The 25,989-nt window shown below is 33.6% G+C and overlaps 2 protein-coding genes and 1 long non-coding RNA gene across 7 annotated transcripts in view; 1 reads left to right on the top strand and 2 right to left on the bottom strand.

Moving 5' to 3' along the window:
* Positions 1 to 3,361: 3,361 nt before the first annotated feature.
* On the bottom strand, positions 3,362 to 10,482 carry LOC126734916 (uncharacterized). Its single transcript, XR_007660205.1, has 3 exons — positions 10,296 to 10,482; positions 9,892 to 10,226; positions 3,362 to 9,622 (listed from the first exon to the last, which is right to left on the bottom strand). It is a non-coding gene; the product is annotated as an uncharacterized LOC126734916 (long non-coding RNA).
* Positions 10,483 to 10,992: 510 nt separating this feature from the next.
* LOC126734818 (uncharacterized) lies at positions 10,993 to 12,573 on the top strand. Of its 2 annotated transcripts, none has more exons than XM_050438582.1 (6): positions 10,993 to 11,179; positions 11,237 to 11,467; positions 11,526 to 11,694; positions 11,754 to 12,011; positions 12,065 to 12,296; positions 12,353 to 12,573. In XM_050438582.1, exons 1-6 carry the CDS (start codon positions 11,172 to 11,174, stop codon positions 12,523 to 12,525), a joined length of 1,071 nt encoding a protein of 356 aa, XP_050294539.1. In that variant the 5' UTR covers positions 10,993 to 11,171; the 3' UTR covers positions 12,526 to 12,573. The 2 variants fall into 2 exon arrangements, with proteins under 2 accessions (XP_050294539.1, XP_050294532.1); XM_050438575.1 differs by having other exon boundaries at positions 11,000 to 11,179; positions 11,526 to 11,700.
* Positions 12,574 to 25,101: 12,528 nt separating this feature from the next.
* The window catches only part of LOC126734634 (heterogeneous nuclear ribonucleoprotein U-like protein 1), a 54,585-nt gene continuing 53,697 nt past the window's right edge, over positions 25,102 to 25,989 (bottom strand). For all 4 annotated transcript variants that reach the window (XM_050438338.1, XM_050438332.1, XM_050438343.1 and 1 more), the window contains exons 14-15: positions 25,793 to 25,977; positions 25,102 to 25,719 (exon numbers count right to left, since the gene is read on the bottom strand). In XM_050438338.1, coding sequence (XP_050294295.1) covers positions 25,708 to 25,719; positions 25,793 to 25,977 — 197 coding nt within the window. In that variant the 3' untranslated portion in view covers positions 25,102 to 25,707. The remainder of the gene's footprint in view (positions 25,720 to 25,792; positions 25,978 to 25,989) is intronic.

Genomic DNA, 25,989 nt, shown 5'->3' with positions numbered 1-25,989 from the left:
CAGTTGGATCATGGATGAAAAGCACAAATTTGGCCAGAGCCGGAGTGTACAGGATGAAAACGAACACAGGGAAATCCTTTCCGCTAGGGAAACACACCACAGTTTTCCAAGCGGAGGTGTTTGCTATACTTGAAGTAACAAACAAACGAGAAGCATTGGAAGATAACAGAGGGATTTGCATGTACTCTGATAGTCAAGCTGCGCTCAAGGCGATCCAGAAACGCAGGTTTAACTCAGGGTCAGCTAGTCCAGGAATGCAGAGACGCATTGGAAAGACTTGCACCACACAGGGAAGTGAGTCTGAGGTGGGTTCCAGGATACCAGGGTGTCGAGGGCAATGAGCGGGCCGACGAACTGACCAGACAAGTTTCGTAGGTCCCGAACCTTGTCTCAGTCTCAATAAAAGACAAATCTTTCAGGCACTTAATAATTGGGAAAAAAACAAGGGAGAATTGGAGAAGGACAGAAGGATGTAGACAGGCCAATGAAATGATACCAGACCATGATGGCTCTAAAGCAAGGCGACTGCTAGCAAAGACCCCACAGAGTATCAAAGACTTAACTGTCTAACCAGGCATCTACACCTTTTTGATATAAGAGAAAGCCCGCTTTGTCCGAATTGTGGTACAGGGGAGGAAACTTCCTACCACATACTAGGTATCTGTGATAGGTGGAGTCGCCTGAGAAGGAAAACTTTCGGAGCAACGACCCTCCAACAGGAAGATCTTAAAGATCTGAACTAGGACAACGTGCAAGCCTTTATTAAAAGGACGGCCCATTCAGTGAAGACCGCCATTGGGAGTCGAGGCCTAGGGGTGGATGATTCTGGGATTGGCGAAAAGCGACTCTTTAGGCCTACTTGTCGAGCTCTAGCTCCCCCACCTACTATTACTACTTCTACTAGGTAGTATATCAACTCCTTTTGACGAGTCCTCCAAGCAGTTAAATTAAATTACCCAACTTTGAAAACACCTTGTATAAGAAGTTTAAAGAAAATCCAAAATTTTCTCTAGATTTTCTCCAAAGTGGGTAAATCTAAGTCTAAATCTAAACAAAACGTCCTTTATAAATATTAAAGTATAAATGTTAAAAAACAAGAATAAATGATCAATTTTTATATAACAAAAAAAAACGTAAACAAAATGTCATGCCATAGTTAAATAATTTCGATATGGTATAAAAAGTTAAATCTATTTCAACTTCATCAGACTACGGAAGATTTGTTAAAATTTTTATATGGAATTTGGAGTGGAAATTATCTAACCACTCAGAGGTCCATCGGATCATCGTATCGATGCATGAAATATTACCTTTAAATGTCCCCTGTCAAAGTTTGACGTGTAAATTTAGGTCCGGCCTTGCTTTTTTTTAGGGAGAATTTATTACGTAATATATGACTATTTTGTTGCCTTTTACTGGGATCATTTGTATTGGTCATTTTATAAACATATATATATACAGTCTATGTAAATGCAATTGACTTATGTTGAATAATCGCTATTGGTAGGAAACCAAATGGCTATAAATGGAATTGTGTTCGTTTGCCCCAGATAAATTCCACATAGATATACGAAGACTGAATAGCTTCGCCTGATATGGAAAAATCAATCGTTTTACCATGTTTTGAACGTTTAACTATTAAAAACAGCCTATTTATAACTTGCTACGAGATAGCAGATATTGTCTTTATAGCCACCCCCGCTTAAAAAAGGCGATATGTCTCTTATTTTTACTCGGATCGCTTTGAGATTATAATATACAAATATTATACCATGGTTTTTAATTTATGAGAATACCCTTACGAACTTGTAGATTTTCAACTTTGATCAGTTATTTTTGTTTCTTATCAAACTTGAAAATGAAAAACCCATCCCTGACACACGTTTCTGATTAAAAGACCTACAAAATAACATCATCGTCCAAAAATAAACCTTATATTAAACAATTTATTCTTATCATATAATAATTATAATATAATCGAAGGCGTCATTAAGTTTATTGTTTTAAATGACAAATCAGATGAGATCATGTTATTAATAATTTAAAGTACTTTGAAAACGATTTTAAAGGAGGGTTTTATTAAAAAATAAATTGGTTTTCGGCATTAAAGTTGAAAGTTGAAAATACTTGTTTCATATGTGTAGTATAGTTATTTTGCATTTATTATCATTATACATTTAAAATTCCTGTTAAATAATAAAAAATCCTTATTTCATAGAACTGTTTTACAGATAACATTATTGCTAAATATTACCATTATATTTTTTACGATAAGATTACGAACTCATTATTACCGTCGTGTTATCGTCTTTATAAATCATTGTTTGACAATGATGCCAGATGTTAAAATGAATTACTGGACAACATCCTTAACCCTTTACAAAAAACACTTTCAGTCAGTTTCGAAATTATGGCGTTTTAAATATTTGAATATTCCCGCGGCTGGCATTTTCGCCGATCCTAATGGGTTCAGGAATGGGAGGCATTTAAGCAAATTTGATTGGTTAAGAATTTCGCGCCCGTTTTTAAATATTTATGCATTGAAATAAAAATAAAAGATTCTGATATTTTAAAATAATTCGAATTCTCGCTAAAGCATCAGTATATAAAAATATATTTATTAATGAACGTTTTTAGATATATGCGTATACCTACATGGGTGTTTTTATAATGTTTATGGAAGTTAATTTATATTCTTTTGTAAGGTTCCTACGAAACATTACAAGAAATATAAATTATCTCGGTGTTTCTATAAATATGTTCCCATATTGCTCTGGGACATATTATTAAATGCCAAAATAAACTAAACAATATAATACACCCTATAGTTTACGACCCCTCTCCCCTTATTGCGATTTTGCTCAAATATAAAACTAACATTCTTATTTTTTGTGCTGTTCTTTTAAGGTGTAATTCTTATTAAGTGTGTGTCCAAATTCGAAGATGATAATAAACTGGTAAAAAGTAAACGCATATTCACCGCACGGAGAAAAACGAAATTAGGAAAATGTTTGTTGCTTAAATCGAATTTTCGACGTTTTAGCACATTTTAGGTTGTTTATAACAAAAAGAAACCTATGAAATCTATTCATAATCCTAAAATATCGCAAATAAGGATACATATTATACATGTATTAAAAAATAATATATGTATTAAGTACTGACATGATATTTACGAACTATTTTATTATTTAATAATTATTATTTTAGTGAGAGAAATGCACTTATTAAAAATATGGCTACTTAATGTAAAATCACAGATATAACTAGCTACCTCGGTAGTTATATCTACTATACCTACTCAGATAGTTACATATTTGGGGTAAAATCCTCTCGAAAATAAGTAAACAAATAAAACAAATTTTAGACCAGGATTTTTTATTCAAATTAAAATACAAATATATTTGTCCGGTGTACTTAAACTTTAATCATTAAGAATTTACACATTTTTCTATATTTATATATACAGTGCGAACGTAAAGGTTGGAATAAATTCATTTAAAATTCAGGGGTATGTTCAAAAAAAAACGCTCGGACATGTCGATTTTTATTTTTAACTGCAGGTTTTCTTACTATAATTTTATGTATACAGGGTGGCCCAAAAATAAGTTACGGTCATCAACGTAATTTTTTTAAATGTAAACACCTATTTTTTATTTTAGATTTAGGTTCTACATCAAATTCTAAGTACATTTCATGTACCATGTCCTATACCTAAACTCGACCGTTGACGATTGAACACAATAAAAGGCTATTTTTGGAAGAGTTATTTATATCAAGCAAGAATACATAAAAATATTTTAATTAATTTATTAAGTGTTGAAAATGGCTGCCACGAACCTCTTGGCAATATCCCAGTCGATGCTGAAATTCTTGTAAAACGTTATCGATAACAGAAGGTTCTATCAATCTTATTTCTTCCGTTATTCTAATTTTTAAGTCTTCAATGTTGTTTGGCTGATTAACATAAACTTTGGACTTAAGATACCCCCACAAAAAAAAATCTAAAGGAGTAAGATCCGGCGATCTGGCCGGCCATTCAATTGCACCCCTCCGACCAATCCAACGTCCAGGGAAAACGGTATCCAGGACTGGCGCACGGGACGAGTGTAATGGACTGGAGCTCCATCTTGCTGATACCATAAGGAATTATCTAATATATCCGGGTCTTCTGGATCGGGGTATAAAGTGGCAAGGCATGGAACCAAGTCATTTTCTAAAAACTCTAAATACCTCTCACCATTCAAGTATCCTTCAAAGAAAAAGGGCCCTATAACCCTGTTTTCAATCACCCCCGCCCAAACATTTACTTTTTGAGGGACTTGGCTGTGGCACGCCATCATCCAGTGCGGATTTTCAGTAGCCCAATATCGGCAGTTTTGCCGATTTACACTACCATGAAGACAAAACGTTGCCTCATCAGAAAATACAATTTTTTTTAAAAATTGTGGATTAGCATGGCACAAGTCCATAAGTCTCTCACAAAATTCTAAACGCCTATCTGGGTCATCTTCATTTAGTTCATGAACCAATTGAACTTTGTAAGGGTGCCATTTATTTATACCTAAATACTTAACGACGGATGTCTGGGATATCTGATTTTCTAACGCAATATTGCGAGTCGTTTTATGGCAATCTTCTTCAACTGCCAGCAAAACATTTATATAGTTGTTTCTCTTCTGATATACTTGACCGACCTTTCGTATAATTATCCCTGACATGACCCAAATCCCGATATTTCTGTTCTATTTTACTGACAGTACTTTGAGATATACGTGGCCTATCAGGATACTTGGCATGATAAATTTCACAGACTTCCATCTGAGTGCGCATCCTGTTTCCATAACCAATCATCATCAAAATCTCTATTCGCTCTCGCTCACTAAGACGTACTATTTTTTGAAATTTTAATTTTATCTTTTGATAAACTTAACACAAGCAAAACTTTGCTTAGGCATCTAAATCAAACTAAATTCACTCAAAATTATTTGATGTCAACAAATTGTGACAAGTTAACAATCAAAAACACCAACCACAAATGTAAATAACCAAACAATAACTGATAGGTTGCTTGATATAAATAACTCTTTCAAAAATAGCCTTTTATTGTGTTCAATCGTCAACAGTCGAGTTTACCAAACGTCAACCGTCGACCAATTGCTGTAGGTTGAATGTTTTCTTCTTAATTGTTTATTTTGTGCTGTTTTCTTTCCATTTTTTAAAGGTACAAGTCCACTATATTTACCAAATGTATGTAATGCACTAATAAGACCAGTTTCTGTTTTTGCAAATTTTTTCGTATTACTCAACATTTTTTGCACTGCTGGGACAAAAATATTTGGTTGGTGTACACCTTTTGTTATTCTATCAAACCAATTTTCAAGTTCCATTTTTTCTGTATCCAATAGCTGAAAAATATGGTTTTCATCCTTCTTTTGAATTAAAGTACTCAAGGGTTCTTTATAAGTTTCCTCGGGAATTACCAAAGGCTTCAGTACGTTACTACTTGGGTTACTAAGGACGTTATTACTTTCAAATATTTCTGTATTGCTTACGGAGACAGGAATTTCTTTCAGCGGCTTTAACCAATTACTAGGGCACTTTTTTCCTGTGGCTATGTAATACATTGTTTGTTTGGCATTCTCAGAAATTAAATTAAAACCACTCTCAAGCTTGTCTTGCATATGAAGAATCACAGCAGATGCATGTGAACATAAACTGCCTGTTGTGCCTTTAGCACAAGAGCAGGTACCATTAATAATGTCTACCCAATATTGGTTCTTATTTTCACTAGAAATCAGGTCAAAAACACCCTGCATATCAATACATCTCTGAATCTCATAGGACACATTGCCTCTTTGTTTGGGTAACATCCTTTTTAACATAGCTTTTGGGTATCGACCGTTCGTGAAATCTATGAGTCTTTTTTCCATATACATTTCATAGCGAGTAAGAATATAGTCAACCAGCTGAATGATACTAAAGGCCATAACTCTATTTAGGATAAAGTCCTTTAGAATTCGGAAAACCACCTCTACATAATTTGTTGTGTCTACTACCTCTTAACATATATTCTTGTCGATAACAGGGAGCCCAGTCCTCTTTGTAATTCCATAATTTTAAATAATGGTTATAAGAGGATACTTTTTTGAGACATTACTGTTGAGAATTACTGTATGGTGCTTTAAAGCTTCTTCTACATTTAAAGCATAAACAAGGTTTTTTATCATGAAATATAGCTCTTGTCGATTAGATTGCAAAATGCCATGCTTGGTGTCACATAACCAAGTCCAACATGCTTTTAAAAAATGAAATTGGCACAACAAAAGCACAGAACCAGCAAACATTTTTTTAAGGGATTTCTTTCTTTCAGGTCATTGTCAGTTAAAAATACTGTAGGGTATCTTTGTTTATAAAATGAGTCAGGCGGTAATATATTTTTCATTTCCTGTAATGCTTCATCAAAAACATATTCCTTTTTAGTATCAGTTATGATGACTCCAAGTGGCAAGCCACCTGCCACTGTTGGCGTTATAAAGAAATATACTCGATGTCTCTGTTTGTCCATTCCACCAGAAGCATCGACCATTACCAACTCTCGACTTTGACTTATGTTTTGATGAGCTCGAGACATAATTGGAGTATACAAAACTATAAAATGTGGGGTATAAACGCAAAACGCGACATGTCCATTTTTCAACGAAAATGACCTTCATGTGCACCCAGAAAGTGTATAAATTTCTCTATCTGCCACTAATATATTTGCCTGCAAACCACGAGATTTACGCTTTTAAAGGCTCGTTAAAAATTTCGGTTAAACGCAAAATGCGACATCGCAACCTGCATTTGAGATTCAAAATGCGACGTTGTCCACACAACCAATCAGCGAGCAGCTTACTAACACCTGATAAATCGTATGTTTTAGTATAAACGTATTATTATTTTTTTCTTTACAAGCATGCAAGTACGAGGGTGAAATTTGTTGATATTCTGTGCATGTGTTTTCATAAATATTATAAATATAATGGCCGATAACAACAAGAAACTCTTGCCGGATACCCAAAATCGAGCTCGAAAAAGATCTTTTCAACCACAAGAATGGAAAAGGGAAAAAGCTAAAGTAGGAAGGTAAGTTAAGACCAAGTATAAAAATAAATAAATAGTTAACTAAGAAACGCAATAAATGTTTACAATACGTTAAATGACTGTGATATTAATATTTTTCTCATAAATATTTGCCCTTTTAATAATATTTAAAAATGTTGCTGAAGTTTTTGTTTAATTCTTTGCCGAGTTTTTATTGTTTGAGAAATAATTAAAATTGCTTAAATTATTAATAATGTAATGCATATTTTCTACGACTATTCCAACCTATAGAAACAAATTCATAAAAAAAATCGAGCAATCGGCAAAGCTATTTCAAGCTGAGCTTATTTTTTTTTTTGTTTCAGATATTCACCTAAATCTTTACCAGAATTTCCCAAATGTGGACATAGGGAAAGTAATAGACCATTTCTATGCTGGCATCTTACCATGAACGATATGAAGGAGTTTCATAGAAGTTTTTATTCAAGCAAGAAGAAAGCTGACCAAGATGCATTTCTTTTAAGTTATTGCTCAGGATCCACGCCTGCAAGAAAAAGAAGTAGAGGGCGTGCTGCTAGTAAGCCAAAAGCAGTGTCTTTAACCTATAAGGTACGAAAGCAAGACGGTAAAGCAGTTCAAGTATGTAGGGAGGCATTTCTGGGTATCTTAGGAGTGAAAAAGGACAGAATATTGCGCCTGGTGAAAAAGTTTATAAACACAGGAACAGCGCCAAAGGAGAATCGTGGCGGTGATCGTGTTATGGGGAAAAACGATGACAAAAAGGTTTGCATGAAGACATTCATTGAATCATTAAGGTGCACCGAAAGTCACTATTGCCGCTATGATAGTCCACATCGTGTTTATTTGCCTTGTGACTTAAACATAAAAAAACTATGGAATGTCTACAACGAACAAGCTGAGCCTGATCAAAAAGTGAAGCAGTGCTACTTTCGAAAATATTTTAATAGGAAATACAACGTTGGATTCGGAACACCTCAAACAGATCTTTGTTCAACCTGTCTTCAATATAAAGAAAAAATTAGGAGATGCACGGATCCTAAGGAAAAGCAGTCATTTATTACAAATCACAGAGTCCATACTCTTCAAGCCAAAAGCTTCTTTGCTTTTCTCAAACAAAACTCCGATGAAGTAGTAAATATTTCTTTAGACTGTCAAAAAAATTTACCCCTACCGAAATTACCCGATCAGCAGGCCTATTTTTCAATGCAAATTAACTTTTTTAATTTTGGAGTTGTCATAGGAAGTTCAAAATCACCATTAACAAAAGAAAACGTAAGGTGTTATAACATGGACAGAAGTCGAAAGACCCAAGAGCTCCAATGAGATTGCATCTGCTATTCATCATACTCTAAGTACGTATGAGTTTAAAGCTACTAACAAAATCATTCGACTTTTCTGCGATGGTTGTGGGAAGCAGAATAAGAATTCGATTTTTATCGGAATGCTTTGCAACTGGTTTAATTCCAACGCGCCTCCGAACATTGAAGAGATACAAGTATTTTTCCCTGTAGTAGGTCATTCTTTTATGACAGAGTTTTCGGCAATATCGAAAAAGTAGTCCGAAGAACTGCGGAGATCCTAGAACCTTCTCATTACGTGAACATGATAAAAGATCGGGCAACAGTTTTTAAAATGGGTGTAGATTTTCAGGTTTTCGACTGGAAAACTGAAATAAAAAAACTTTAAAACCTACTACACAATGGCACTTCAAATTTAAACCAGCAAAAAGATTCGTTCTAACCAAAAATAAATTAGGCACGGTTTTAGTCAGAGGCGAAGCATTATACAGGAGTGATTTAGGACAAGCAAAAGGTATTTGTAGAAAAGGGAAGCGAATTGAAGCAGTAAGGCCTAAAACACTCCAAGTTGGACTGAGAATAAAAGAAGATAAAATTAAAAGCATTTCAAACTTATTAAAGACTCACTACGGGGATGAATTGAAATCAAACGAAGCATTAGGTTATTTCAAAAATATTTTCGACAGCAATGTAGAAAATAATTTTGAAAGGCATGTTGATGCCGATGAAAATGAAATAATAAGTGACGAAGAAATTAATATCTAAAAATAAGTTTTTCTAAGTGACTTGGTTTTTTTCCTAATAAAAAACGGGAGCTAATAATTTTAGTAAGTTGGGTTTATCATTGCTCTGCTCGATTGTTGTGTGCAAAATAAGACATGTCCAAGCCTTAGTTTCAGAATGCGACATGTCCAAAATATAGCTCTAAATTAAAAGAAGCCTAATGATTATGCATTCATCAAAATGGTAGGGTAGACATATTTAACAATTCAGTTTTAAACAATAATTAAAACTTATTTCAATAAAGCAATGAAAACCTCGAAAAAGGTTTTTTTTAGTTTTCTCAAATTGTAATCTAATGGACATGTCGCGTTTTGCATTTATACCCCACAAATAGTGATTATCATCTTTGGTTTTGTAAAGCTTTGCTCTTCCTTGATTATATGTTTTAGTGTATTCCTCCAATTTTGCTTTTAAATTTTCTAACATCAAATTTCCTAAAATAAAATAAGTTTTTTGTTAAAACCCACCACTGCATAGGTAGATCCAGGTTTTTCAGTTTGATTATTTGTCTATGTTTTAGTTAATATAGTTAGTTATAGCTCTCGCAGCCTCACGGTAATATTTTTTTTCATTACGTTACAACCTTATGTCTTTTTGTACAACCCTGTATGTTTATATATGTATATGTTGTACCCCCCTAAGATGAACCTTGGATCTACCACTTTGTACTTTAAAGTAACAGCAAAATGTTAAGTAAAATTACCTGTAAAACATCCATACTCTTTTGAAAACTCCTTTTCAAACAATTTATGTGCTACAGAAACTGTCGGGACATAATGAGTATCTGCTGCCATTTCATAATAATTTCCTGGATTTTCCAGCAACAAATCTGTTTTTAAACAATGCAAGACCGATGAAGGGTTATGACCTTGTCGAAAAAGGTTCTGAAGTTTTGCCCTGGTCTCATCTGACATGTCACAATATTTTAAAACTGCTGCACTAATAATGCAATGATTATGCGTAGCCTTAAATGTTACAATAGCTGGCCATTCAGCAACAAGATGGTCTACATTTTTAGCTCTAGATTTAGCTATATACCTAAAAATAGTAAAAACAGTTATGTAAAAACAAATAGAGTTAAGATTTTTGCTTTAAAATATTACAAACCTTTTAATGACAATATTAAGCTTTGCTGGACAATCTGTATTTCGTGTAGATCTTATTCCCTTGACTCTTTTATCTGTAAGATGAATGCAACGTAGATCAACCTTGTAAATATTAATTTTTCCACAATTTGGATATGTAGCAGCTTTTCTCCAGCTGGTTTTCGTGTGTTGCTCATAATTCTTAAGCCATACCTATTGAAAGTATAATATTTTAAAAATTCAAAAATTAATAAAAGTGTTTAATTAAGTCCAATGCACTATTTGCTACTGAACTGATTTGCTAGTGAACCAGAGCCTTTACAGTATAATAAATAAATATTTAATAACAATATTAATTTTAAAAAAAGTGTATTTGTTTACTTGCCTCAGCAGAAGACTTATCCTTCTCTTCCTCATTATTTTAGATATTGCCTTTAGTATGCACTACTAAATATGTATAGCCTAATGGTAAATTCAGCAATATATGTTCATCTACGTCCATTTTTTTATTATTTCCTCCTGTAGATTTTCAATTTTTCAATTTCAATTTTAACTCTGACCTAATAACCAATAACCACTTTAATAACACTAATAACCTGCACGGCAAAGTGAGTACAAAACAAAGTATCACGTGATCGCTTTTAACCAATCAAATTCACCTACACGTTTTCCATTACTGAACCCATTAGGATCGGCGAAAATGTCCGCGGCTGCGTAATGACATTCTCCCATCTTGACAGCCAGCCCAGCTGTTTTAATTGAGGTTAGAATTCAAATCGGATTCGTGTTTACGTTTACATCATACTTTCACACCAACAACAAACCATGGAACATACTGCATATCAAATCCCTAATCGAACCTCGATGTAAAAGTATGGTAACCTAAATTAAAGTTAAAATGTTAAGGTATCTAAACCCTCCAAAATTAACCGTTCATGTTTTTAATTAATTATATTCCCACAGGTTTTCCAAGAAGAAATTTTGTATATATTTTTGGGCAATTTTAACATTATCATTCATATTCTATGCCGAATTTCTTAATTATAAGCTTAACAGCAGGACATGGCCTCGGATGTCTTGCAAAAGTGATAGTGACTGCACCAGAATTTTGCTTGTTGCAGACCCACAAATTATTGGGAGACTTAACGAAATTATCCATCCAATAACACCATTTAGTATATTTGATAGTGATAGGTAACAGCAATGACCTTTCAAATAACCCTTTATTAAATCATACCTTTAATTTGTTTAGGTACTTAAAAATAACTTACTTTTATGCATATACTTTTGTCAACCCTCATGTAGTGATATTTCTTGGAGACTTAATGGATGAAGCCCATATAGCAAGTGATGATGACTTTTATAGCTATGTTAGGAGAATATTTGATATATTTTTAAAACCATATTCTCAAAATAATCATGTAAAAGTAAACAATTGTTTTTCTAATAAAAATATCTCAGTAACAGCAAATGATTTCAGCACATTTGGTTACCAGGAGACAATGATATAGGAGGAGAAGACACCCAAGTGACCCCAAAAAAGCTACAGAGGTTTGAAAGGGCCTTTTCCCAAGCAAGTATTAATAACATTAGAAATATAACTTTCTTTAAGATTAATCGTCTTACTGGCATAATACCAGTATATAAAAAGGAGAGAGAATTCTATGATACAAGTAAGATATTTGTGGGTTTAAGTCATGTGCCTTTAATGTTTAGACCATCAGTGTTTTCTGAAAAAGTAAGTAATAATTAGTGATCTTAATGTAGTCAAGAAGTAAACAGTTTTTTTAGGTGATAAATAAAATGTGGCCCCATATTCTCTTTACTGCTCATGAGCATAAATCAATGATTATTAATACTGATGCTCTGTTGCATAGGGATTTTCACATCATTCCTGTAAATCCAGATAATTCTGAAGTGTATGAATATCCCTTGGGAGTGCAGGATATGTATGAAATCATGATTCCCACCTGCAGCTATAGGATGGGTACTATGAAAATCGGATATGGGTTTGCCATTATAGGTAATTTGCTATAATAAATTTAAAAAAAAAGATTTACATAACTTTATTGTTTTTAGAAAATAGTGAGGTTAGATTTACAGTGCTATGGTCACCAACCAGATTTGACAAACTGTTTGGGTACTTAATTTTAATTGTCTTGCCTTTTGCATTCATTTGCTTTTTTAAAACCTATGGCTGTGTTAAAAGAAATATTTGTAAAATGTTATTATTGTTTCTTTTACATTTTTAACAGTTATTCTATGATTTTACTGTGGTAAATACAGATTTTTAAAATGAAGTGTTATTTTTCTGAATTGAGAGAATCTCCTTTTCTTTTTACAGTCAACTTGATTTTGTAACACCATATATTTTTGAATAAACTGGTGCCCTAGGCAAAGATGATTTAATTTTCAAATTTTAATTTTTAATCTGGACACAAAAAAAAATTATTGATCTTAAAATTTTATTCATGTCAATGTGTAGAATGAACGAAAGAAAGAAAATGTGCTATATTACGTAAGAATAATCTTGTGTACAAGCATCCTACAAGCTAAAAAAACAAAACAAAAATACAATTTCAAAAATTGACAAAACAATGAACAAAATTAAACACAAGAAGACAAAACTTTTTGAACATACTTGATTGAAAGATAACTAAATAAAACAATCAATTACTACTAAACCTATCATTAAAAAAGTCATCCAGGTTATAATGGCCAGGTCAAATGGCCAGTGTCAGAGGGTAGTTTGGGAATTTTGTGAATAAGAGCAGCTGTTTCTAAGATAAAGAAAGAAAAAAGAGTTAGGATTTTTTCAGAAATGAAGAGGGATTTGCAAGAATCTCTTAACTTAGCAGAACACAGGTATCTAACTGCTTTTTTTTTAATAACAAAGACAATGTTAAGTAGCCCCTTATTGGTTAAACCCCAAAAAGGCAAGCCATACCGAATATGAGATTGAATAAGTGAAAAGTACACTGAACGTGCAACCACCCCTCCCAGCTCTTGTTTTGCCATTCTTACTGCAAAACATCCAGAAGATAATTTCCCAGCTAAATGTAAAATATGATCTTCAAACCGAAGGCGACCATCAATGGTAATTCCTAGGAACTTGCAGCACTCTTTATTCTGCAAGAGGGAATTTTCGTCAAACATCAGACCCTGAACATCGCACTTAAACCCCATAATAGACGTCTTTCTTACATTAAACACGAGCCTGTTGGAAGCACACCTCCCTGATAAAATCTGAAGGTCTTTAAGGATACAAGTCTTAATATAATCTGAATTTTTATGGCTCCATAGTATGGTGGTATCATCAGCAAACTGAACCTCCTTGCCCTGCAGTTTCAATGAACTCAAGTCATCCACATACAGTAAAAATAACAGTGGTCCCAACACTGAACCCTGGGGAACGCCGCATTTTAGGGATCTAGAAGCAGACAAACGCCCAGATACTGTAACCTTCTGAGTACGATTTGATAGATAGGACTCAAGCCATCGCAACGCTACGCCCCTAAAACCATATTTATCGAGCTTAGATAACAGTATTCCATGATCCACACAGTCAAATGCTTTGGATAGATCACAAAACACTGCCGCCGATGACACTCCAGAATTCAAGGACACATAGACGCTCTCCAAAAAGCTAAAAACAGCATCATGAGTCCCTTTACCGGCTTGAAATCCAAACTGATTTGCAGACAAAATGCCATTATGATGTAAAAAGGACAAAATTCTGCTTTTTGCAAGTTTTTCAACTATCTTAGAGAGGGTAGACAAAATAGAAATGGGACGGAAATTACAAGGCTGATCCAAATCTCCACCCTTATGAAGAGGGATAACCACTGCCTCTTTTTAACATGAAGGAAAAATGCCAATATGTAATGAATTGTTTATGGCAGAAACTAAAGCATTTAAGGCTGAATTAGGCAAAAAGAGTAACAACCTCGAAGATATCCCATCAGCTCCAGATGATTTATGTTTTTTTAGGCGTTGGATTTCATTTTTTACTTCGGTAAGATCGACAGGATGAAAGAAAAATGAATGCTCAACCGACACTTGTTGAAGATAGTATAAGGGATCAATGTTACTACGAATGTCCTTGATGCCCTTATTATTGTGATATACCCAAGATATTTGGTATATCACAATAATAGTCGTTTAAAATGTCAGGTCTTAACTGGGGTTCAGATACTTTTCTATGTCAATGTCTAAAATCATTAATAATCGACCAACACTCTCTTTGCCTATTTGATGACATATTTAAGCGATCCCTATAATAATTATAATATAAAAACACCAGCCAATATAACCTTAAAGTGTAGGGACAACTGGGATAAAAGAGAATCAAGTTTGTCCAGAAACATAGCAATATCTCCTCTAGGTGGCCTATAAACACAAAGAATATATAAATTAAAACGCTTACAAAAAGAAAGAGATAATTCAAAAACATTCTCTAACAGAAGATTATCATACTTATCAATATTACAAAAAATCGTTTCAATTGTTTGCCTAGCCAAGATCATGGTTCCTCCATGTATAGATTTTTGACGACAAAAATTTGATATAGGAACATAATCAGATATTAAAAAACATTCACTAGGCCTCAACCAGTGCTCAGTCATAAGTACAATATCAGGAAAATTACATGTGTCCAGCAAAAGATGAAGCTCATCCATCTTGTTTCTTAGGAATTGTATATTAAGAATAAAGATACTTAAGCTTTTCAAAGAGCTAATTTCAATCTTACTAGTAGAATATGAACATGAATGAGATTCAACCTTCGTGGACATGTCTATAAAAAAGAAAAGTTCAATTCACGATCAGTAATCAGTTCAGACTCATTAATTTGATGATTCAAAGACAATTTATTCGATGAAATATTAATTTTAAAATATTTGAAAATATGTGCATGTAATAATGATGCCAAGTCTGAACCAAAGTTACTGGCGTGATTAGACTCTAAAATCCCATACAGATTAATATTATTAGCATGAAAAGTACGATAAAGGGCCTTATTACTATTATAGATAACATTATGGTTTAAATAAGTATGAGGGCTTGTCATCACTAAAGTGTTTGTATCAACATGATTTTGAATTAAATTTTTAAAAACATCAGATGAAGAACAAATTCCATTTAACATTACTATTAAAAAATCTTCTTTCGTAAAGTCCTTAACTAAATTTGATGCTGTCCTAATCACTTCACTGGTTGAACTTCCCGGCTTCAGGAAACACTGCACCTTGTAGTAAGCTTTAGGAACAGTCTGCTACAATTTCCACCAACAAAGAGAAGCCGAGGTCGACTATCGTCAGGTGTATTTGGCCTAGTTGGTAGCTGTGTTGGAGAATTAATAACAACAGATTTAGATATCTGTAACTGTTCCTTCAATGCACAAATGTCGGAATAACAGGTATCTTTTTCAACTTCCAACACCTTTACGGAGTCTAACATCTTCTTATTTAAGTTAGTTAAGTCGTTTACGTCTTTTTGTAGCAAGTTTATTTCAGTCTTATAGGTTGAAGACTCATTTTCTAATGTTTTTATCGTTACAATTAAATTTTTTATTTAGGATATTTAGCTCGCTAATTTGTGAATTGAACTTAAGACTTGCCCTTTCACTCACTTCCAGTAATGCCAACAATTCACCTTCTTTAATTTTTAAGTTTTCCAATTCAACTTTAAGTTCTTCATTCCATTTATGCAGATTTTCCAGGGATGAGGAAAACTTCTTTTCGGCCTCCGACACTTCATCTTCAAAAACCATGCTGTTTCTTCTCATTCTCTCTATATGTCTATCCTTCTCTTTCAATTATGTCAACAAATCATAAATCTTTTGCTCATTAATCTTTCCTTCCTGATCTCTTTCATTAAAATCATCTTGACATCTTTGTGAGCATAAAATCCTGTAGCCTCCCAGTTTTATGGTATCAGAATTTCTTTCCAGACAACTTGGGTGGAACATTGAAATACAAGAGATGCAGCAATAATTTGAAAAATCCTTTTTTTGACAACATTTAAAACTGCGGTTCATTTTGGATTATAAGGAAATATTATTAAATTGAAATAAATATTAATGGTAAAAACAGGAACTGCAAGTAAACAGTAACTTGAACTTAAACCCAACGCAGGAAACAAACGTACAACAAAACACACAATTGCACGTCCTACAGTTAATGTTCAATTATTTCAAGTTAAGGTCAATGGTAGCCAGATAATTTTAAATTTAGTCAAAACAGGAACTGTTTTGACTAAATTTAAAATTTTTTTTAGTTTTGAACTACTCTGTATAGTGTATGACTGCTAAACCGATACTGAATGTGTGCACAGAAAACAGACCAAGGTTTTCCTCTTTGTGTTCTGTAAATATTCTACTTATACACAGAAACTTAACGATATACAAAGGGAAGCTAAAAGTTAGGTTAGTTACAACACCTAGCTACACTTAAAGGCTAAGATTTTAAAACTTGTGACTCAAAATTTTATTATATGAATAAAATGATTGAGCAGTCAATAGATCCCTGGTTACCACTTTGAATTTTAAATAAGGCAAGTGATCTTAGATTTATTGACGGACATTCCAAAATGTAAAACTTCAGTACTTATCTTCTGTTTGGCATCTTTTCAATCTGTTATAAGTCATTACAGTATACACTCTTTGTCTTGTAAATTAGTTGTTTTAATTTTTTTATATACAGTAAATTCTGAAGAATAAACACAGAAGGAAACGTGAGAATTTTTATAATACTTCTCTACAGACTAAAACTTAAATATTACTCGTCTTCCACAGAAGTGTAGGGTCAAGATCCTCTTGATACCCTCAAAAATTTAATTTTTGAGGCAGAGATCTTCAAGAACCATAATCGCCATATCATCAGCAAACAGTGTGAATTCCTGATTTTTCAGAAAATGATCATTAATATATATTAGAACTAATAATGGCCCAATCAAGGAAACTTGTGCCATCCTGATATTAAATGATATCACACGGCTTGTTGGAAACATACCACCCATTTTGACACACGGAGTTCTGTCTTTTAAATATGATTCTAACAACTCTATACTAGAATTTGCAATGACGTATAGAATTTAAGAAAAAAAGAGAATTAAAGAATGCTGTGATCCATCTTGCCTAGATCACATGAAAGGACTACTATACGCGAGGTAGTATGGAAATAGGTCCATAACGTCTCCGGATGCCTCTTCTGGTGGAGAGGGATCTCTCTAAATTCTAAATTAAACTTTTTTAATACGGCTATATATTATATCATAGCTATTTTTTGTTTTTATGCTACATCTCGCACGTTATTATATGAAACCTCTTAGAAATTGAATAAGTGATTGGAAAAAGAATAGCATTACTGGAATGTTATCGTTTATCCACACAATGTAACATCGATGTCATTTATAACCTTTGGAGCCTGGGACAGCTATTTTTCATTTTGTGTTGGTTTTGTAAGTGTTAAGTAATAGTAGTATTATAAAGTGGTTTAAGCGGGTAAGTTCGTATTTAGTTATTATTAAATTAAAATAATAAAATTTACTCTTTTCATATAGAGATGTCAGATTCGGAGGGAGAACCCGCAGGTATAGTCAAAAAACGAAAGTTCAATACAAAATTTCACATAAAAGAAAGGGAAAAATTGACAAGACAAAAAGGAGCGGAGTTTTTTACGCATAAAGGTAAACTAAAAGATTAATGATAAATTAACCGGGCTAGATTGCACATGGCAGATTTAACAGATACGTACCTTATCGGATTAATAGAAAGACATGATGTTGCCAGACATCTTCTTGCGGCAGCAGACACTAGACAGTTTTCTTCTTCATTCAAGTATTTTGCAATAAAAGGTTCGAGCAGACTTGAAATTGTCCGCAATGCGTACATAAGTTTACATGCTCTCTCCAACAAAGCTGTACAACGCTTAACTAAGATTGTTGAAACCAAAATTTTGCTAGTTGATATGAGAGGAAGTCATGCATGAAAACATCTTGTCGGACTTGCATTGTCTTATTTATTTGTAACACGACGTTTCGGTTGGTAAGTATCTCCAACCGTTATCAAGTGTAAACTGATAACGGTTGGAGATACTTACCAACCGAAACGTCGTGTTACATTAAATAAATAAGACAATGCAAGTCCGACAAGATGTTTTCACTGTACCATTGTCTACCACCTTCAAAAACGAAGTCATGCATATCGTGCAAATAAACTTGATGTCGGGATTATTACCAAAATTGATGATTATATAAAAGCATTTCCGAAAGAACAGTCTCATTATTCTTCTCGGTTAACTAACTACTTAGATGCCAGCTTAAGGGTGACTAAGACGTATGAGCTCCTTATTAATAAAAACCCAAATTTAAAAACTCGTTAAATATGAATAATACCTCTGGCATTTTCGAGAAAACTACGGATATCGGTTTGGTAGACCGCAAGTCGACGTTTGCTCGACCTGTGAAAATTTAAGTACAAAAATAAAGTCAACAGCTCTTAATGAAACTGCAAAAAGATGTGCAGTTGCAGAACTTATGGTACATAAAAGAAGAGCGTCTACATTTTACAAAAAACTCCAAGCACGGAATGAAATTGGTGCAATAGTTTTTGATTATATGCAAAACCTTGCCCTTCCTTTAATGCCGGTTCAGGAGATGTTCTACCTACGTAAAATTTGGTATTACGTTTGTAATGTTCATAGCCTTGGTAATATATCAATATACAGGGTGTAACATAAGTGATGACTTTAATTTTAAGGAGTGATTCCTTGTAATTTTTTAACTAAAAAAGTTCATATAAACATATGTGCGGAGACGCTTCGTTTTCGAGATACAGGTTGTAAAACATTTTTTGTTAAATGGATTTTTTTCATTAATATCTAGAAAACACGTTTACCGAATTTGTTGAAATTCTTACAGTTTGTTTGGCTTATTTGTATATCTCTTAATTTTTGTGGAAAATAATAAAAACTTCCTCAGAGACAGAGATATTATAAGGATCTATAATTATGTTTCTTATGTAGTAATAATTTTCATCCACAACTGGCGTTGCATAAACAAGCAATTTCAGATATCTCCAAAAGAAATAGTCCAGAGGATTCAGGTCTGGGGATCCTACTGGCCATAACTGACCATTGCTGAGGAAAAGTGTTATTAAGAGAGGTACATTCAGTCGAGGAGGGAGAAAATGCGGTCCGATAAGATGATCACCAAGAATTCCTGTCCAAACATTCACCGAAAATTGCTGTCGAAATCCACTTTCTCCAATGGCATAGGGATTTTCGTAGTCCCAAAAATGATTATTGTGGAAGTTTCTGATGGCTTCCTGTGAAAAACTTGCCTCAACTGTAAATAGAATTTTAGATGTAAAGTTTGGATTCTGCGCGTTTTTTTTAGTTATTTTCTCTAAACGAACCAAGATATGTAGAAAATTTAAGAAACAAAAAAGTTCAATTTTTAATTGTTTTATTGGAAAAAAATTAACACTCTGTATCTCGAAAATAAAGCCTCTCCAGACATATGTTATATTAACTTTTTAATTTATAAAATTACAAGGAATCACCCTTTAAAATTAAAGTCATCTGTATATGATATATCAATGTTCTACAGATACACAGAGGGAGATGCTCAGCGAGGCCCGAATGAAGTGTGTACGTCAGTTCTGGACTTCATTGGCAAACATATCCTTGAAGAAGTAAAAATCTTGCATGTTTTTAGTAGTGCATGCAGGATAAAACTGTAATCATACTTTAACCAGGTTGTTTACTGCACTGACCATGAATCGTAGATTTCAAGAAATTTACCAATATTTCCCAATCCGAGGACATAGTTTTTTGCATTGTGACAGAGACTTTTCAATTAAAAAATACTTATTTAATAAATTTTAAAAAATACTTGTAAAAATACTTTTCAATTAAAATACAAAAAATATGATAGGATTTATTCTCCTGATCAATACAATGAAATCATTACTTCTTCCAAGAAAAAAAAACAATAATAAGTTTCAAGTAAAACTGATAACAAATACCGATATACTGGATTTCAAAGGCCGATGGCAACAATATTTAAAAAAAAGGCCAAAGATGTTGAAAAAGGACGGTCATTTACCATAAGCAAATACAGGCATTTAACATATTCATACTCAAACAATCAAACCAAGGCGTCTGAATTTTTTGATGGTTTCAGTTATGGTATTTTTAATATGACGAAACAAGACAATGTAAACCTTCCCAATTTGAAGGCATACAATGGCAAACATCCTATCAACCCAAAGAAGCTTGAGGATGTTTCCAAAATAAAACATTATATTCCAGAAGACTACTAGGGCTTTCTATAAGAATATTCTCAGAAATCCCACAAAAAAATAGAGAAAACAGTGACTCAGAAGAAGAAGACTGAAAAGCATATAAATATCAACAATTTTAGGTTTCTGTCATGTTTATTCCTTAAATAAAAATTAGTAGTTAATAAGGCCCATTTTTTTATTTTGTTTGTCGCGTTTTCGATTTGGAGTGCAAAAAGGGTAAGGTTTTTGTACTTTCAAAGGTCAATAACTACTAACCTTACTAGGTTTTTTTAGAACCATTAGTACTTTGGCATTAAATGTACGTTGTTAAAGTACACAATTGGCCAATAGAAATATTTTCAGTAAAACTAACGGTTTCGGCGGAAAACAGTTTTTTTTTGGTTTTCCACATGGTTCGCAGGAATGTCCAGTCACCCATTAAATTAAATGTATTGTTATATTTTTCGTGTTTTGGAAAGAAGTAATATTTGAAGAGGGTATATTTTTTACTAAATCTACACCTAAATTTGTAGAATATGACTTAACATTTTCAGGAGTAATATTGCAATGTTGGTTATTACATTTAACTTGACATCTATGTTGGTTCAAGGAAGAGTTTTGTAAGAAATTGATTACTCAGTTATTAGCTTCCTGCTTTTCAAATTTCACTTTTTGAACCTTGTAAAATTCTTTATCAAAAATGCCACTCCTATCACTATTCGTCGAAGACTATCATTAGATTTTGATGTGTTACTAGTTGAGCGCACCACATGCTTGCTTTTCAGGAAAGTATTTTATAAATCTCTGCTCAAGATAGTGAATTATTATTAATGAAGTTTGAGCTACTAGATTCAATTTTATTGTAAAATTTAGATAAGCCGTTATTGATGTGAAAACTTTTTTTAACTTTAACTGAGGCTATTTGGGTTTTATAATCAGATAAACTTGCATGAACGACTTCTCAAGCTAATACGTGAGACTCCTCAATCACAAGAAATATTATCAAGGCAATGGCTGAGTATGGTAGTCTTCCATCTTGTTTGCTTAAGATTATAACTTAGCAGGACAGCGGACATTCCACTCCATGCATACTTTTTTAAATAAAAGCAAGCTTTCCCTGGATAACCAGACGCTTCTCTATAAACAACTAATTAGACCCCAACTGCTGTATATTCGTCGATTTACTTTAGGGCAGCAAACAAACGGATCATAAAAAGGAACAACCTTTCTTAAACAAAACATTAATATTGACACCCTGAAGATCGAAGCGAGGCGTCTTATAGCTGAAGGGCAATGCAAATCTAAATCGGTTCCACAGTATGTACTGGGTGGCCAACTAAGAATGGACGTCGGCGATATCTCAGGCCCTAATAGTCGTAGCGCCTTGAAAAAAAAAATTTTGTAATAAAAGTGGCCAAAAAAATTCTGGAAATTATTTTGAAGTTCGTCGGTCAACTGCTAGAGGGCGCCACAGCTTCTTTAAATTTTAAAATTGCATTTTTGCCAAAAAACCTCCAATAAGTTACACCTCAAAATATTATATTAATATTCTAGGAAGATTTCCTCACAAAAAAGTTTCTACAAAAATTTCTGTCAGTTGTCAAATAAAGTGGTGGGGGGCTTTTTTAGCTTGAATAAAAAAAAACAGCTGAAAATCAGCTATGACTGGACCGATTTTTTTTAAACATATTTTTTTTTTTAAGTCTATTGTTGCCTTATTTTTTCAACCAAAAAAAAAATTTAAATTACTTTTCCTAAAATCCGCTAGAGGGCGTTGACTTGTAACTAACCCTTTCTGACGGATTATTTCAAAAAACTCAAACGCAACTATATATATTTTTTTACGTCATTAAAAGCAGGGAAGAAAACCAAAGAAACTGGTGAAAACGGCACTTCGATATCATTTTTTGTCTAAGGAAGTTATAAAAAAAGTGTCCATTCGAAAATAAAAATGGCGATAAACTCCTATTTGCTTAGACAAACTGAATAAACTCCTTTTATATAAGTATTTTTTTAAACAAACAAACTCATAGTACTCTTTTAGAAAATCCGACATACAGGATTAATCGTTATACGTTTATTTATACAGGGTGTTAACTAAACCAAGTGGACCAAATGGGCCTATTTTGGGAAAACTGTGCATAGGAAATTTGAGTTAGTAAGCTATGAAAACAAAAGTGGCAGGTAACCATGGAAGCAAAATATGTAAATATTTCAGTTAAATGTCATTTTAGTGTCTCTTCTTGCGATTGTTAAAGCGTTTTTAAGTTTTGCTAATAACATCCAATAGTTTTCTTGTTAGTTCGCCGTATTGTGAACTTTGTTTTCCAGTTTTCCGTGTTGTTCTAGTTTTTCGTGTTGTTCCAGTTGTTCGTATTGTTCCAGTTTTTCCTGTTTTGTTCCAGTTTTTTGTGTTTTGTTCAAATTTTTTGTTCCTTAACTTTTTATCTCTGTTTTTCGTATTGCTTTGTTTAACAATGCTTTACACAAACGAAGAGGCGTTTGACATAATAGGTACTTATTTTAAATGTATGAGAAATGCCACAGTTGCTGCAAGCGTGTATGCGCATCAGTATCCTGATAGACGCCATCCTACTGCAAAAGTTTTTCTTCGGATCATACATCGTTTGCGAACGACTGGAAACGTTCGGCTGCCCGTGTTTCGGAGACAACGCAGGGGTCGCACTGAGTTTAATCCTCACTTAAGTACTAGAGCAATAGCGCACGACCTGGGAGTAAATCGAACTACTGTTCAGAATATTCTTAAGGAGTACAGGTAAGCGATCTTTTGGATATTAATCTTCACTATACGCGATGAGACTTAATTTTCCTAAGCAGAGTTCATTTTTTGATGATGATGCTTTAAATGTAAAATTAATTAATTTTTACACGAAAAGCACCAGATTGGTCTATTCTGTTGAATCTTGTTCCGGGTTTCATCCATATCATTTAGTCCTGCATCAAGAATTAAGTGTACAAGATTTTGACCGAAGGCTAGACCATTGTCACTGGCTTTTGGGTATGATTGCAGAGGATCCTCAGGTGCTTTCAAACATATTGCGGACAGATGAGGCTACATTTCACAGCAATGGAGGCGTGAATCTCCATAATATTCATTACTGGTTACCAACGAATCCGCACTGGATGCGAGAAGTCCAGCATCAAGGCCGTTGGTCTTTAAATTGTTGGGCAGGAATATTAGGAGGTCGAATTATCGGCCCATTTTTTTTTTAACAACGCACTAAATGGTGCAAATTATTTGCAGTTTTTAAGTGAGGAATTGCCAATTTTATTAGAGGATGTGCCACTTGAAATTCGCCAACGAATGATGTTCCAGCACGATGGCTGTCCAGCACATTTCGCCCGAAATGTTCGGGAGTTTTTAGATGCTACCTACCCTGGTAGATGGATAGGACGGGGCTACCTTTCCATGGCCGGCGAGATCACCAGACCTAACGTGCCTGGATTTTTATTTATGGGGTCGAGTTAAAGAAATCGTTTTTTGCAACAAGACCTACGACACGACAAAATATGATTGGCCGGATTAGGGATTGCATGCAGACTCTCTCACATTTGCTGAGGTAGAGACTGCAGTTTTGTCTACCGAACAAAAGATGTTTCAGTGCATAGAAATTGATGGAATGCATTTTGAACATTTGGGGAGGCACTTAATAAATTATGTGTATAACATATTATTTATTGTACCACCTAAGATTTTTTAAAATTGTATGTAGAATTTAAATATCAAATAACATATTATAGAGTGTTCTATTTAAAATAAGCAAGTTTTCATCTACATCCAGTATCATCAAAATTTAAAAAAAATATGTTTAAAAAAATCGGTCCAGTCGTAGCTGATTTTCAGCTGTTTTCTTTATTCAAGCTGAAAACGCTCCTCACCACTTTTTTTGACAACTGACAGAAATTTTTGTAGAAACTTTTTTGTGAGGAAATCTTCCTAGAATATTAATATAATATTTTGATGTATACGTTATTGGAGGTTTTTTGGCAAAAATGCAATTTTAAGATTTAAAGAAGCTGTGGCGCCCTCTAGCGGTTGACCAATGAACTTCAAAATAATTTCCAGCATTTTCTTTTGGGCACTTTTTATTACGTTATTACTTTATATTTTTTTCAAGGCGCTACGACTATTTGGGCCTGAGATATCGCCGACGTCCATTCTTAGTTGGCCACCCGGTACATAAAACAGGTCCGATTGAACGGTCAATTTCCCTATGTGGGGCGAAGCCGAAAACCTCGTCTTGAAACGACTACAATAAGCCCTTTTCGTTCTCCAAGAAAAGAAAATCCTGTTTTTTTTAACCCCCAATCCATGACAGGACCGAATCCATGAAATATGATTTAGAGAACAAAAAAAGAGAGGCTATAGCTCGTACAGAGTGTTTGTTAACGAGGCTATAAAGGGTATCAGCAGCCAAACCATCACCCAAATGAAACATTGCAACTACTTCAAAAATTAAAACAAAATAAAAATTAACGAAGCAAAATTCTTACATCGGGCTAAAATTGGAAAAAAAAACACTTTTTTTAAATGAAAATTCTTTTTTTATTACTGCAATTGTCAGTAATTACAATATACTAAACTATTTTTGTCAGTAAAACTATTTCCAATCGATACAAATCCATATTCTATTATTTAATCGCCGCTGTGCGAGTTACATTATATAAAAATGTACATCTACATTTAAAAAAGAAAAAAATAAATTTTCGCACTAAAAACAAAAACATTTAAAAGCTATTTTAGTTTTGTACATTTTCTTTAAAACACATTTTCGAAGTAATCTGTTAAACTACATTCGATTAAAATGTAAAATATGCAGTCCGGAATATATATACAAAGAATACCGAGAAACGTTCACTAAACCTAAATATTAAGGAAATTGTATTAAATTCCGAGGGTCGGTATTGCCCACGATCTTGAAAATACTGGATGCACTGTGCTCTACACGCGTCTTGGGACTCGCACTTTTCTATTTGATCTTTTATGTCAAAAACTAACAGTTTTTACATTTAAAATATTAAATTTCTTAATGACAGGTAGAAAGGCCTTTTAGATTTTAACCAAAGAATCTAGACCTTCTTATGCTACATGTGTATTAAGAAAACTTACGGGTTGTCCTTGTTGAATTTACTTCCTTTTCTGTAACAGAAAAAATACAAATTATGCCTCATAATTGACTCCCACCCAATTTCGGCCTATAATAATTTCTTACCTGTCCACCCCATCCTTGCTGTTGACCGTACTGGCCGTAATAATTTCCATAACTACCCTGGCCGTAACCACTTTGTCCGTATCCGCTAGTCTGGCTGTTACCGTAACCTTGAGATCCATAACCTCCTTGAGTGCCGTAACCTTGGTTACTGTAACTTTGAGAGTTGTAACCTTGATTTCCGTAACCTAAAAACCGAC

Source organism: Anthonomus grandis, chromosome 1, assembly GCF_022605725.1.
Source record: "Anthonomus grandis grandis chromosome 1, icAntGran1.3, whole genome shotgun sequence".
Lineage (NCBI taxonomy): Eukaryota > Metazoa > Arthropoda > Insecta > Coleoptera > Curculionidae > Anthonomus > Anthonomus grandis.
The sequence above is the reverse complement of the archived record's forward strand: the minus strand, read 5'-3'. Positions and strand labels throughout refer to the sequence as shown.